The sequence below is a fragment of the Passer montanus genome, unplaced genomic scaffold (genome assembly GCF_014805655.1).
Source record: "Passer montanus isolate IOZ18808 unplaced genomic scaffold, ASM1480565v1 scaffold7, whole genome shotgun sequence".
NCBI classification, from domain to species: domain Eukaryota; kingdom Metazoa; phylum Chordata; class Aves; order Passeriformes; family Passeridae; genus Passer; species Passer montanus.
The window spans coordinates 14,007,440-14,023,845 of NW_024372147.1; the positions used below are offsets into that span (position 1 = coordinate 14,007,440).

General features: G+C 41.6%; 1 protein-coding gene across 1 annotated transcript in view; it reads left to right on the forward strand.

Annotated features, from left to right (window-relative positions):
• The first annotated feature begins 12,084 nt into the window (after positions 1–12,084).
• The window catches only part of PGM5 (phosphoglucomutase 5), a 66,886-nt gene continuing 62,564 nt past the window's right edge, over positions 12,085–16,406 (forward strand). Inside the window, exon 1 of the mRNA XM_039729904.1 lies at positions 12,085–12,430. Coding sequence (XP_039585838.1) covers positions 12,170–12,430 — 261 coding nt within the window. The 5' untranslated portion in view covers positions 12,085–12,169. The remainder of the gene's footprint in view (positions 12,431–16,406) is intronic.

Here is a 16,406-nt window from a genome sequence, read left to right on the forward strand (position 1 = left end):
TCTTAGCTAAGAGAGCTCTTTACTCTCCCAGTAGATACATCAGTAGGCATGACTTCATTCCTCACATTAGATGTAGTTTTATAATTTGAAGTAGTTTTTAGGATTTAATTTTTTCTGTAAAGCAAGGTATAAAGAGAGCAATCTGCTTACACCATGTTGCTTTCTCTTTAGCAGACCTTGGTGTCATTTGAGTGACCTGTTATAGCTGAGTGATACTGTTTCCCTTAGCAGTCAGAACTCTTCATTTTTAAAACTAGTATACATTTTAACACTGTTCTGAACTGCATAAATGACACACAGTCCTGCATGAAAATTTGTCAAATGATTGCCATCACTGTTATTCATTGAGTAATAAGATCACATAAATTTAAATTTGTCCATAACACATTTATAATTTTTGGTGCTTTTGCTTCCATTTGTCACAGGAAAAGTGATCAAAATACCCCTTATCTTATAAATGCCTCATGTAATGGAGGAACTCTGTTCTGTTTGAAGCGATTAATCTCTGAATTAATCTGCTAACTTTCAATTTGAAAAAAGTTTAGAGACCTAATAAGAAGAGCTTCAACCATGAGTCATAAGGGTAAGAGCCATGGATGGCTTACACAGAGTCATTTTTTGGATGCTTATTTTTTGATATTTGTTCACCCACCACACTCTAAGTCTTCCATGATGACTGTCAATATACGGGGCTTTTTGTTGCTGTAGAGGGGCATCTCTGCAGCTGAAGTATAAGCTCTGCACTCTGTATAGCTCATGTTGGTACCACTTACCCTTTCTTGCTAGGACTTTCCCTGCACTACTTGCAATATTCATGTCAGAGGAGCTCTAATCAGTATGCACATCTTTGCTTGTCTTCTGTAAACTGCCTGCATATTTCAAGGCATCCCCTGGGATGGAGAGCAAGCAAGTGCCACCTCAGCAGGGGTGAAGTTTGTACTCTTGCTGGCTGTCAGGATGCCCCAGTGCTTTCTCCTCAATTCTGTTCACACACAATGACACTGGAAAAATGCCAAGCACCTCATCTTTATCCCCACCTCCCAAGAAGACCACTGGTTACATTTCTTGGATATTTACTTAACCAATATTTTCTGGTCTGTTCTTACATGCCCAGCCTGGGGTGCTATGTCTTGCCTTTGCATTATGCCAGAACCAAAAGAGGAGGAAAGATAATGACAGCTCTGTAAAAGCTGTGAAATTACTGTAATATTTGTGTTACTGGGAGCTGTGCCAAGCATGGCCTTCTCCAAAGAGCTACAATTGGGCTGAAGTGAGGTTGTGGGGAGGGTGAAAGGGACAGGCAGACACCACTCAGCCCTGCCTTGGGGTTGTGGTGTGGATGGTGGGGCAGCCCAGGTTGCTCAGGTTGGAGTGAGGAGGGATCTGGTGAAGACAAGGATTAGCAGTTCTTCCTGTGCAGGTATCAACAGGGGCACAGCCATGCCTGAAGAAATGATGGCCATCTAGACCTGGCCTTACTTCCCAGCCAGATGGCTCACACTAATAGTGCTTCAGTCCCTCCACCAAGAGCCACAAAGCTCTCGGTAGCAAGTGATCTTGTCAACAAACCCCACACGTTTTGTTCCCTAGAAGAGGCTGAGTTGTTTCTGCCCTAGAGGCAAATTGCAATGATTTGATCACTCCTGTGCCTTCATGAATATCAAACATCTACAGAAAGAGATTTTACAAAGCACCATTTTCCCCCACAATATACTTTCCACATGTTTTTAGGACTCTGTTAAACTTAAAACTAACAAAAATTATAATCTTGCACTCTTGTGCCATTTGTTTATATTACCTGTTAGGTTTAATCTTTAGAAATTAACTGGGAAGATGAATGGATGGCTTAATTTATTATGCCCTTTAAAATTTAGGCAGTTCTGAATTTGGTAGTATTTTACTAGATTCTTACTTTTTAATCCTTATGTATAACCTCCCACCTGCTGGAGCATGGAACATGTTGTCCATGTTCCATTCCAGCTTCTGTAGCCAGGATGTGACCAGAGAGGACAGGATGGATAGGGTTGGATTCCCAGCCACCTGCTGTCCTTGTGAGCCACCCTGTTTCTCTACTGCTGTCATCAGCCCAGCAGTCCTGCAGCAGTCCTGCAGAGCTCACAGCAACAGCATCTGCCTCTCCTTGTGGGGCATTTCTTCTGCTACCAGGAACATTGGGCCAAACTGTCCATTTTTTGTTACTCCTCCCTCAGTCCACATGAACAAGCATAGTTTGTTCATCTGCACTACTCTACAGCTTCACATTACCTCCACATTTGTTGTATAAATTGTATATATGTTATATACACTACAGGTCCAGGTCTGCATGGTTTTAACTGATGGTAGGTGAATTGTTTATAGCAGTGGGATTCCCGTGCTACGCCTAAGCTGCATTTCTTATCACCCCTTATGCCTGTATTCCTCTACAATACTTGTCTCCACTTCTCAAGGTCACTGATATTGTATCAGTCATGTTTCCCTATTCTTCATCCTCACATTAAAGCCATAAATACCTCATCCTACACAGAATGGCAGTTTGTTACTACTAGCTGTAAAAACACTAGCTGTAACAACCAAGGAGAAAAAAGTAACACAAATTAGCAATTTACACCTGGCCAGTTAGAGAAACTGCTGTCACAAGTAAATTGAAGAAGTCAGAGCTTCGGGCAGGTCAGGAAAAGATTGGCCAGACCAGGTGTGGCAAAGCTCAGCCTTTGAGGCTTCACACTCAGTGCAAAACCTGTGGCCTGTTACTGTCAGTGGCAGTGGCATCCTACAGAATGACAAGGCTATGTTCCCATCCCAATGCCCTACACATAGTCCTTTGCCCTTCCAGCTGTGTAGGTGTAGGCAAAGGGAACAAAGAGGAAATCAGAGTGTGGCTATGGCCAGCAGCTTCACAGAGACACCTGCTCAAGCCGTCAGGGTTCCAGTGCACGTTGGCCTCGGTCCCACACACACCAACATCCACAGAAATTTTCAGAATAGAATGCAGCTGTAACAGATCAAGTGTCAAGCAGTCTACGATGTGTATGGCCCATCAAGAAATGAGTAAAGCACTTGTAACTTGCATTTACTTTAAAATACTGGTCTAAATTGTGGTTTCATTGTAGTGCTTCCGGTCTTTGAGCAGAATGGACTTACTGATCTTACTGTCACTCAGCTAGTCTGAAGTACCTACTAATTTCACATTGCTCTCTTAATAGGATTTTAATCGGTTGCATCTCTTTCAGTTCAATAATTTCAGTTGCCAAGCACAACTAGTTTGTTATTTGGTTTCTTTATTGCTTTTTCTGTACTGTTCTTGAAATGTTCAAGCTTCTTTTTAATCAGATTGAGCAGCTAATAATAATCTTAAACTGTTAAAATTGGTATTTTTTATGATTTCACTTAAATGTAACAGTAAAGGCTACATTTCTCTGTCTTGACCAGCACAGAATTTTGTTTTAATTCACAAGAGGCTGGTTAGAATTACAGCATTGAATCTCATCTTATAGAGAAAATTTATAAAAAACACCAACAATATATCATTGCCTGCTAGCAATATATAACAACATAATGCCGTTCTAATGTTAAAAGATGAAAGGGCCTGGTTATTGTAAACTGATATGGCTGCTATCAATGTATTGGGGGCTACCTGATCAAAGGCTTGACTTTCCTATGACATTTAAGCCTTACTTTCCAGGAGGTTTCAAGCATAACCATATAATCACAGAATCATAAAATGATCCCACTGAATCAGATGGGATTTTAAAAGGCCATCTAGTCCAACCCCTGCACTGAGCAGGGACATCTTTTACTAGATTGATTTGCTTATAAATCACAGCCTGTATAAACAAAACTTTTAAAATCATAGTGGTTTTATTTGCTTCTTGATAAATGTTCTGCTACTTGTTTCTGAAAACAAGCCTCTGGGATCAGAGTCTCTCTTAGAGGAATTGGAGGAAAATGAAAACTGACACAATTGCTGGAGTTCTGGTTTGCAAACAGGAATATCAGAAAGTCATATCTCAGAGGACAACACAAAGTTGAGTAAAGCAGCATATTACTTGAGCTGAAATAAAGATTTTGCTATCCAATAAGTAAGAAAATTTTACTCAGTGAAGAACTCTGCTGTTGTTTCCAGGGGAAGCCGAATTTACTCCAAAAGAGGATTTATCCCAGCTGCTCCATTTCTTTGTTTTTCCATTCTAGTAGCCAATCTACTCACAGGTAGGAAAAGTCACATTAAACGACTATTTGGTGTCATCTAGCGGTAACATTTGTTTCAGCAACTTTGTCAGGTGTACAACGATGCAGATGTAATCTTCCAGGAAATTCTATCTGATTTTGGTCTTATGCTTTTTTCTAGTTAATAAAGGAGAGAGCCTATGGAAAATAAAAATCTATGTCCCTTTAGACTTATGGTTCACTCTAAAATCAGAGATTTTTTTCCCCCTGCAAATTCTTTTCTCTTTCTTCTAAAAGTAAGAGAATACTGACTTCATGGTTTTGATGGAGGACTTTGCTAACACAGTTGCACAGTTGCACTGAATTATGATATCAAAAGTGCCTGAGAAGGTAAGTTTTAGCTTTCCTGCCCTACTGCCATAGAAAGAGAGATGACTTTAATCATGTTCTTCAAAAAAGAGTGGTCAGAGTGCAAAGTGTTGTGTTCAAGAAATTTTTTTGTTTGGTGGGTATTTTCTCTTTACATCCCCCCATCCCTCAGGTATTCCTGATGCTACAGGATAGACAGTGTTGCTGATTAATTATATAGCCGTGACAGTGACTGGATGGGAATTGGCATCATTGACATAATCTGATCCAAAGTAAAACCTGACAGGCAAAGGTCAACACGAGCAAGTCAAACCAGCACCCTCAGCTAAACAGGTAGGTAGAAATAGCCTTTCTCTTCTGTGCAAGGGGAGCATCCTGGGGAAAAAGAACTGGTAATTGTAGAGTAACTAAGCATGTTACTTCTCTAAAAGCAGCATGGTCTAAATAAGACAGACTTGTTCAAGCGAGTTCAATGACAGATTCATTTTTGCAGTAGTAAGCTGCAGAACCAGGTGAAAGGTCAGGCAAAACCAAGAACGGAAGACACATGAAAACAGAATTGTTGATAACATTATTGTCTGATAACAATTTTCCAAATTACATATTACATATCCATAGTAATGGATATCCCTAATTAAACATCCTGCCTGGCTTGCAGGTCGTGAGAAGTGAGAGCAAACTCTTCAGAGATGAGCTAGAAGGTTTGGTAAGTTAAAAAAGAGAAAAATAAATCAGACTTTGTCAGCCTCTGCAGATCTCTGTCTGAAGCCAGAGCAGATATGCCCACAGAAGGAGGCGCTGCTTCATCACTTTCCACACCTCATGGTGGCACCTGCAGTCATCCAGGGTCCTCAACTGCTAGTCAGGATTTGGATACAAAGCTCGTGAGGTATTCTGAAATTACACCTTTGATTCGTTTTCTGTGATTTTTCCCTGGACCTTAGTGAAAGGTTTCTTCCAGACTATTTTTATAATTTTAAAAGACTGTTCACATGTCTGTCTACTCTTCCAGAAGAAACAATCAGAGTCATTTGAATACAGAAAGGTTGTTTAGCAAACATGGTATGTTGCTGTGAGAAATTTTCTTCTGTTCTTCAGCCATTGTCAGAAGATAAAACAAATTCCCTGGCAGAATCAATTTGTCAGGTAGAATTTAGACTGTGTATGCTGAAAAATTACATGAGAAAGAGAAGAATTCTTAAAAAGAGAAAAAAAATCACAAGTGCTTTGTCCAATAGTATTCCCTTAAATGGCAGAGTCAGATACAGCTGGCATGGTGAAGTTAAGTGTTTATTTTTCAGTGGGTGCAAAAAGCCCCAAAACAAATAGTTAAGCAATTACGCAAAGTGATCTACATCATGATGTTGACACTTATTAAAGAATCACTGGAATTCTATCTGGGACTCTTCCTTAAAACAGGGCTTTTTAATCCTTAGGTGTCAAAGTTCTTTCTAAAAGGCCAGTGAATTTGTTTATTGAACTGAGACTTAAATATATTGTGCCTTTCCCAAAACCTCAGAAATAAAGCTGCTATTAAAATCCTCCTCCATTTGAAGGAGCTGTTTTTCTATGCTGCTTTATTCTTCCTTTTTTGTTTGTGTTTCTGTGTTTGTGCTCCTGAGTAGTTTAAGCTTTGCGTTCTTGTCAGAGGTACTACGACTCAGAGCAGAGTGATGGTATTTTGCTTTTATTCCCTTGCTTTATTGTTGTAGAAGGCAAATATATATATATATATAAGGCAAGGAATACCTGTATCAATCCTTATGCTGACTGCGTATCTTCCTTCAGATATGTTAGTGAAGAGGTGTTGCTGGAACATTTCTTTCTTTGTTTTTTTAAACTTTTCATTTGCTTTGAGTTAATGTTAAAAATAATTTTTTTAAAATGGATGAAAAATAGATCTCTGCTACCAATTCAGTTTCTCTGTCATGTACAAATCCATTAGTACAGCAAGAAAAACAGCAGTATTTCTGCAATTTTTACTACCTAGCATCCCTGGACTAGGAGATAGATAGGATAAATTTGAGAATACGTGTCCTATTTCTGTGTTATCACTGCCCTGCTCCCAGTATTGTGTCTCAGCTAAGGTTTTCATTTTACTCAGTAATTCCTCTACTGAGAAGGACGGATACACAGAGAGTACATCCTTACTTGTAAGGAGGGGACTTCAGACCCTGAAGTAATTTGTTTGCTGGGAACCCACAGTGCTCAAGTGGGTGATGATGTGAAAGAGGCCATTTGGTTGGCAGTATCTGTAAGATGTAGAACATTGTAGAACATTGTGTCATCTGAGGATTATAGCTGGGAGGGTCTTGTCATATGTCACTCTCATTGGATGCCATGGCAGTAGCTATTTCTTGCTCCTCTGAAAATCAGACTGGGAATCTGCAGGTCTGCAGCAGTAGGAACAGTTTGGAAGCTGTGTTTTATTCTTTGCATATCATGTGCTGGAATGACAATCATATGGATAAATTTTCCACTTTTAACTGGTGACATAATTGGTAAATAACCATAAATGGAAGCATAAGGCTTCCACAGTGTCTGTGAAATAAGTTCCTGCTAAATCAGGCCTTGACAACACGGTGCTTACTTGGCAGTACAAACAGCTTGTTAAACAGAACATATCTATCCCCGTCATACAGTCTAGCAAGATTGTGGTGACTGCACACTTAATTTTACATAAAGTAAGATTACCTAACCTATTTTCAGTTCAAGACAGGGTATCACCCACATGAGAGTGGGCAAAACTATTTGAATAAACTTTTTGCATACTTTGGACTTTTTGGAGGATGTTCCTTTTATAAGGGTTGCTTTCTCTGATGATTGTTTTGGTTCCTTCTCTCAATCCTTTTTTCCTTCCTGTTTCTTCTGATTAGATGGATAGTAACAGGCAGTTTTATAAGTCAGACCTGACTTACACAAAATTCCTAAGTTGCTGGCATAGCAGTAAATCAGTTATCAGTTACGAGAAATATGTTTTCCGGGAATTTTTCCTGTTTGGGCTTTGTGAATCAATTTGCATGTAAGTTTGTGTGAAAATGTTCCTTAAAACAATCACCCTGTTTCACAGTAATTTCAGACTTGCAGCTGCAGTGAAATACAGCCTTTCTGGGGATTAAGTAAAATTTCCGGAAAAGAACTTGATGGATATCCATGAGTTCATAAATAAACTTCTCAATAAAACTGCAACAAGGGAACTAATTTTCCTATAAGAATATAAAATACATTTTCTCTGCCTTTTCTATTTCATAATAGAAATGCTTACATGGAAAAGCTTTAATTTGTGAACTGAAAGACAAGATAGATAAAGTCAGTCAAAATGTCCACCAATTTTTCAATTTTATTCTGTCTTTTAATTTCTTTTAACTCCTAAGTGATTTACATTTTGAAACAAAATCATTGCAAGTTTAAGAAAAAAAGTAGAAAATGCCCATTTGGAAGCACTGGGGTTTAAAAGTTGTTTTGTTCTTATTACATAATAATACAAATAAAAAAATATAATTTTATTTACAAAAATAAAACAATATAATAATTGAATTGCAATTTTTGGAGTGGTTTAAATAAACTGACATTGTATTTTTAGAACTTTTTTGTTTCAATAGCTCAAGTTAACAACTTACAGTAAGTGCATGCTATTCCTGATATGATAACTGCACTGTAAGAGGAACTGGAGTATCCAGCTCAGTGGAGGATGAGAACTGGTGAGGCCACACCTTGAGTGCTGTGTCCAGCTCTGGCCCCTCAGTTTGGGAAGGAACTTGAGAGGCTGGAGCGCATCCAGAGGAGGCAACGAGGCTGGAGAGGGGCTGGGAACACAAACCCTGTGAGGAACGACTGAGGGAACTGGGGGTGTTTAGCCTGGAGAAAAGGAGACTCAGGGGTGACCTTGTCACTCTCTACAACTCCCTGAAAGGAGGTTGTAGTCATGTGGGGGTTGGTCTCTTTCTCCAGGCAGTAACTGACAGAGCGAGAAGACACAGTCTCAAGCTGCACCAAGGGAAATACAGGTGAATATTACAAAGAAGTTTTTTACAGAAAGGGTGATAAAGTACTGAAATGGCCTGCCTGGGGAGGTGGTGGAGTCACCATCCCTGAATGTGTTCAAAAATGACTGGATGTGGCACTTGGTGCCATGGTTTAGTAGAGGTGTTAGGGCATGTGTTGGACTCGATGATCTTGAAAGTCTCTTCCAACCTAGTGATTCTGTGATTCTGTGAATTTAAACTTCAAAACATGGGACCATGGGGAATGGCTGAATTAATTTTGAGTACCCGCATTTCTATCTGGAACACATATTGCATGAAACAACTGTAAAAATGTGTTTCCATCTAAAACTCAGGTATTATAATAGTGCTGAATTTTGAACTCAAAGGCAAAACTTGCTAAGTTAATGGCATGGGTTCAATTCCCTGCAACATTTACAAGCTGATACAACATATTTTTCCTTAACAGAAAGGAAGTGTCATGTCCATGGCAATTTCCTGTATGCTGGAATCAAATCAGAACTGGGCTGGGCATCCATAATCTACCTTCAAGAAAATCCATTAGTATTTTTTGCCATCTTACAGAGGGGACAATTCAGGTGACCAGGTCAACCGAATTAGAAGTAATTGTGTGGCTCTAAAGGTCTTCTGTTGCAATGGGACAGACTTTCCTTCAAGTCCACACAGGCAACAACCCAATTCCCAGCTCAGTGCATGAAAAAGCTGGACCTAAAGGGACAAAGGCACTGATATAATGCTGGTAAAAAAAAGATGGGCAAACACAAAAACACAGCTCTTAAAGTAATTAACATGCCATGTTGTCACAAGACAAATGAGTTATGATAAACATTTTAAGGCTCAGGAATTAAAAAGAACCCAAGTAGGGGGTGAAAATGTTCCTAAACTAAATTGCATATGTCAAACCACATTTCTAAAACTGGCTTTCAGAAAGCTAATTGTTTTAGTTGGAAACTGAACAAATTTAACTGTCACTCCTGTTCCTCCATTAAGCTGGTTTTTATTTTAACAACCTTTAAAAAACTCACAACACAGTTTGGTAATACTAAGAATATATTTAGCTGTTGTTTCCCAAGAAGACATTCCAGGCTTTTAAGATCAGCCCAAGTTGATAATTATTTATTTTTTGAAGATACACAGGAGTAATCAGTTAATGCACTGCAGTATTGGCCACTTACAGAGATCTCCACTTCTCAATGACATCTGCTGAGAACAGGACTGGGTTGCTATAAAACAGAAATTGAAGCACTTACCCATGGATACCTGTATATCCACATAATGCTAATCTGGGTGCTGGGACACTGAGGAACTGAACTAAAAAAAAAGTAAAAAATTATTCCTTTTCTTCAGCTTTTGTACTAAAATGTTCAGGTTCTCTGCATTAACTTCCTCATCCTTTGCACTTTTCCTGTGAAGGCTGACATTTAATTTTTTAAAACAAAACCTGAGGTCTCCCTGAAATAGCATGACTTTACAGCACAGTTTCCCAAAGTATTACAAGAATCATAATGAAAGAGAGGTTACATAAACTTTTGGATGACCTTACCTAAAGCAGAGCTTGAGTTTGAACTAAAAATTTTACAGTGCTCAGTACAACCCATTACACTTCTGGTAATGTCTTTGTCAAGGCAATGCTTGAAAAGACTGTGAAATACACTTTTTCATTACTGTACATAAATTACATACATGGAGACAAGCAATTCTGGAAAATTGTCATTGATTGTCCCTCTTAAAATATACATTCTGAGAATGTCAGTGTTTGCAGAGTTTTAAAAATTGATTCAAATTGGTATCTTTTTTTCCAAACGCTCAACATATTTCCTCTATCCATTTGAAAAATGCAGTCAATTCTTTATTTCAAAGACTATCACATTTCTTCTTACTTTGGTCATGTGTTTTCCTTTATTGGGATCTTATATGTTCTTTCTAATGCTTTCTATCTTTGTTGCTGTTTCCCTGTTGGGTACTTGCTCTGCTAGATACCAGTTAACTGATTTTATTTCAGCTTTCACTAAGTCACACTAATGCAATGTCACGATTTCATTGCTGGCAGTGCCCAAAATTATTTAAGATACAGCTACCTTATTTGAATTGTGCTTTGTTTATATTAGGGATATGAGAACTGGCTTTTCCACAGGGCAGATTTTACCCTTCTGCTGTTTAAAATACATTCTGAATCAGTATAGGAAGCCACAATCATGACTACAGGCTAGAAGGTCTAACAAAAGAAATCAGATTACTGTCCTCCTGTACGTGCTCTGGCCCTCTGCTGCAGTATATAGCCCACTATAAAGGTATTCTGCCAACAGAGCTAGAATTCTTGTATCTGCTCAAATGGACTACTTTGTTTAAACTAAACTGTTGGGCCTTGCTTGCTGTAGCATGTAGAATGTTTTACTGTGATGGCAGCCGTCCCTGCCAAATAAATATATGTGTAGAAGATTATGTCTTAATATCTGCTATGAACCACAAAAAAGCCTGCAGAAATAGGGCTTAAAACCATGACTGAGTTCCTCTGGTTACCATTCAGCAAGTGACTCTCAATGACTCTTAATGAACTACTGAATGAACTCTCAGCCTCCGTAGAAGACAAAAACATTTTACCCCATGTTTGCCTGGCTATGTCCTGTCATTGCAGCAAACATGTTGCTTTGTTGAACCATAACACTCCACTGGGCTTCTGACTGGTGTATGAGTAGACTCCTTCACAGAAATGAGAAAAATGCCTTACAAAACTATATTTGCCTGCTCAGATGCAGGTCTACAGGGATTTCCTAAGCACAAGAATGACATCGAAGTTACATGACTATTTTTCCCAACTCTCCTACCAAGAGTTGTCCTAGCAAAAAAAAAAAAAAAAAAAAAAAAAAAAAAAAAAAAAAAAAAAAGGCTGTGTGGGCACAGTGTGAAAAGAGCATTTGGATGGAAAATTTCAGCTGATGTTTGACAGTCACAGGCATCTATAAACACAGCCTTTATACTGGGAAATGTCAGGCATCTTTGCAGTTGCTAGTGCCACCACCTCTGCATTTCACTTAAGCAGAATGAACCCATGTCAATGAACTAAGCTTTACCGTACATCTGTATGAAATGCCTTAGTTTATCATAGGGAAAGGCACCTTCATGGTCGGCTTTACAGAGAGTGAGCCTGGAGAGAAAAACCAGCACGGTCAGTAAGCAAGCCCCTCTTTAAGTTTACTTACTATAAAAAAACCCTTGCTTTTGAACAACACAGTAAGAAAAAAAAAAATCTATTCTCTCTCTATTAATTGCCTGCTGTCCTGCTTGCTTGCCTGGGACAGCACCAGTGCGCGGCCTCACCCCGCCGGGACCCTGCGCTGCCGTGGGCTCTGCCCCGGGCCGGAAGGCGCTGCCGCCGTGCCCAGGGTGCCCGGCGCTGACAGACCGTGATCCCCCCGAGCAAGTGTGCAGCGCTGGCTCGCCCGCTCCTCGCTGCCTCCAGTTACATCCCTGGCAGGAGCCCGCGGCTCTCGGCTTCGCTTTCCAGGGTTATTTTTGGCCGGGGCCGCCGCATGCTGATGCGAGCGAGCGCGGCCCCGCCCGGGGAACGCCTCTGGGCTCCGCACGGCCGGCTGGGCAGCGGAGCCGCGGGCGGGCGGGCGGCAGCCGCCATGGAGCGGACCCCCATCCCCGTGCTCACCGTGCAGACGGCGCCCTACGAGGACCAGCGCCCCACGGGCGGAGGGGGCCTGCGGCGGCCCACGGCGCTCTTCGAGAGCCAGCGCAACTACCTGCCCAACTTCGTGCAGAGCCTCCTCTCCTCGGTCGACCTCCGCGACCGGCAGGGCTGCACCATGGTGGTGGGCAGCGACGGCAGGTACTTCAGCAAGACGGCCATCGAGATCGTCGTCCAGATGGCCGCGGCCAACGGGGTAAGCTGTCCCGTCACCCTTCCCGCCGCCCCTCGGCCGCCCCTGCTCCCCGTCCCTGGCAGCTGCTCCCGCGGGAAGCGCGGGGAGAGCCTTCCAAAGTCATCCCCCGGCCCGCGCTGGACGAAGCCCGGAGGAGCCGCCGGCGGCGTGTTCCAGCGCCGGGAGCCGCCGCCAGCCCCGCACGTGCCCGTCCCAGCGCTGTGCCGCCGGGCCTCGCTGAGCCGGTGGCTCCGTCGGCGTGGTGGCAACCTCCGGAGACTGCCGGCCGTGCCGTGCTGTTTCACACCTTATTTTAGGAGGAGGAAGGCGTGGGAGCTGAAACGTAGGGTCACTCTGCAGGAGAAAATGTAGCAGAGTTGGAACTAAGTACGCGGGAAACAAAGGTATCAGACAAGCATCTGATATTTAAAAAATAGTTCGAGGAAAATGGTACTGTTGAAGGAAGAGGAGTTCAACATTTTACCCACAACCTTAGGAAAATAATTGTTCTTTTCTGTTGGTCACTTGCTAATAAATTATAAAATGCAGGTGAACAGCGGTGGCAGAAACCTCTATTCAGACGGATGCAATTTTTTTGGTGCAGTTTTGAAAGTAGGAAAGAACTCAGGAAGAGAACTTATGCTCTGCTAGAAGACATATGCACATTCACGTGTGGATGTGTATGTACAGAAAGCTGGAAACACCCCATAATGCAGGCTTGAAGTTCCTACTTCAAAGCAGAGTTGAAAGTGCTATCTCTTGTTTTGATGCCTAGACTGATCCTCTAGGTTTGGCAAAAGGAGTGATATAATTCTATAGGGTTTTTTTAATAGGGATTTTTTTTTTATTCAAAAGCTCAGTACTTTAAAGACATTCCTTTCAAAGATCTTTCAGTTTTGAAATTAATCTCTATATGTGTTTGAATTTTCCCTGCTGATTTGCTGTACATACAAGACCAACCAGCCTTGTATGAATAATGAGTATTTTTCAATTTAGTTCTAAAGCATGTTCTCAACATGCTGATAATATCAAGCAGATGCTGATTGATGCCTTAAGATTTCACAGATTATGTTACACCTAATGCGAAATCACTGTTCATGTTACTTGAATTATATTACATATATTACAATGTTACTTGTTTACGTGGCCCAGGGTGTGGGAGGGCTCTGTGGAGGACACTGGTGGAAGTGGCGAGACAGCACAGTGGTTCCATCTGCAGCCTCAGGGAAGGGAGTGTGTAGGGCAGAGGAAGTGGACTGGTGTGTGGGGAGTTGCAGGGAGGGGGGACAGGACATGGAGGAGTGCTGCTCCCTAGCCCCATTGCCCTTGTAGCTCAGTGGAGACAGTCTCATTGATGGAATTGTACCTCTTGGCCAGGGCGGGTAAGGTGCAGCAACAGCTGAAGCAAGAGCCCAGGAGCAAGAGCTGCCCTGCAGAGGCTGAGGCCCTTGCATGCTTCTAGGAACTATAAGAATGGGTTTCAGTGCAGAGTGGCCACAAGAACTGAGGTGCTGAAGAAATTTGTGATTAGAGGAGCAGGGGCTTCTCATCCAATTTATGCTGACTAAAATTTTTCTTGTCAGTCTGTCTCCTTCCTATTGCTTCTGTCACATTCCCCATCCTGCTGGAATATCTTTATGACCTCAGGAGATTTCCAGTTTGAGATGATTCTGACACCTTGCTGTAATAATGCTTTCCCCTTTCTTAAGTTATTGCAAGTTTCTTAGAAACACAGTTTCTCCCAAGTGCTTTCTGAAGCCAAACCCCAAACGTTTCTGCTCACAGTTCTCACAAATACCTGAATTCATGTATTATCCTGTTGTAAATGACACAGTCCTCAGAAATTCAGCAGCCCAGGTGCTAGGGAGCTATTGAAAGGGCTTCCCATTTCCATGTTCTAATGCTCTGTTCCCTCTCTAACGTCTTCACCCTGGTCACATTCACCTCTGTTTCTCTCAAACACAATGTAAATGCATAAGTTTCACATTTACTTCATTAGTACTAGTTGCATGTTTTATTTTTTGGCTGTTAAAATATACTTGCTGGGAAAATACCTAAATTTCCTTGATATCATTGTTTAGTGCTGTGCTATATAAATAGGTGGAGAGGAGAAGACTCATGAGAGCAAAGGTCTGTCCCTTTGGATGAGGTTAATATCATGAGAAAGCATGTAGCTGGTACAACAGGAAAAGAAGTGAACTGATGTAGGCTGGATCAATTGAAATATGGGGAAGGCTTGAAATGTGCATTGAAATGTTCAGCTGCCCTGAGTGCCAGCAGTGCTGATAAACTGAACTTTAATCTCCTTGCTGGAAGACACATACCGAGAGCCATGGCTAGTTGTGCTGGCTGAGTACAAAAATAAAAGCGATTTTCTATTATCAACTGTAAATGGATTGCCCTTTAGAGTTGCTAGGTTCCTCTTGTTCTGACTTGGTGACTCATCCCACATTCCCCCTGTGCTAACAGCCTGGCACGGTTGGCATAGGCTCCAGTACAAGGAATGAGATGAGGTCCCCTGCTCAGTCAGCTGCCAATGCTTGGCCTGCCTTCTGCTCATCCTTGGTGCTGCTGGCTCCTGCCCTCCAGCTCCAGGCTGCAGGTACATGCGCCACAGCTGCAGCCTGCACAGCCCTCCCGTGGTGGCAGCAGCTGCAGGCTGGCCCATGCTCTGGGGCAGCCGCCAACCCCTGCTCAGAACCAGGGCTACCTTCAGTGGGCACACAGCTGGGATGGTGGCAAACACACTTGGGTAAGGGCTGCCTGTCATGGGAAGGTGGAGGAGCGTGAGGAAGACCAGACAGAGGTGCTGTACCATTCTGGGTTGCAGCAATCAGTTTGACAAAGGGGAGGTGGTAGGAGAGTATTTGAGGGTCTATTTCCCTTTTCACCTGTGTCGTGCCAGTAGTAGTGTCTGTCAACCTTATGTCTGGAAGAACTGAGGTAGAAGGCTACAGCAGTTGCAGTACAATTCCTCTGTGTATTAGATGGAAATATTCCATTAGACCCACCAGCTGGATGGGGTGTCTCATTTTTGATGGAAAGTTTAGGATACATTTAAACGAGAAGCTGGTCTCAGTGGCAGATCAGAAGGCAGTGCTGTTACACTGAATATGGAAAGTCATGACAACATGCTGGAGGGACTGCAGAGTATTGCTAGTAATGCTGTAGAAGTTTGAGATGGCAGAGAGTTGAGTTTTCTGGTTGTCTCCTATGTAATACCATGTTGGTTTTATTTTCCATGGCCTCTCATGCAAATCTTTTCCTCCCTCCCTGGATCTGTGTGATCTTTATTTGCTTCTATACTGAGTGTGGTCTTCATATTCCTATATTTTACTATAGTATCAAAAAAATACAGGAAGGCACAGCCTCAAGTTGTTCTGGATGTAATGTGCTTGCTTCATGTTTTTTCAAGTATAATTGACTGAGGCATGTGAGAGATTACTGGGAAAAATAATTTAAAAAAGCATTAAGTGACTCCATGGTAATCAGCTGAATTGTCTGAAAAGGCACAGCTGCAAGTGGTAATATTGCATAAAAGTGTTCTTGTAAAGTACTTGTTAGAGTACTTTATTCTTTCAGCTGTAACTGTTTGCTGAGGATCTTTGTTTCTGCTGTTGTTACTAAAAGTGCAGGGACAAAATAGAATGGCATAGGGACACAGTATTAGAAGAGATATTACATGCCTGTGATCTTGTAGCCATGCAAGTTTTTGGATTCCAGAGGTAATCTTTCCATGCTATGAAATTGTCCAAGATTGTCAGAAGGATATTACTGGAACTTTAATTGTGACCCAGTATATGGGTACAGTTTGGTTACTGTTTTAGCTTAGATTGTGAGAAGTCTGTAGAAACAGGTATTAATTAAATTAATTAAAGAAATAATTAAATGCTAGTTTAGCATTTTATTCAAAACGAAGAGATTGTGAGAAGAGAAGGTGACCTCTTGCATTCCTGCCACCAAAATTAAAACAGCAAAGGAAGATGGATAGCACATT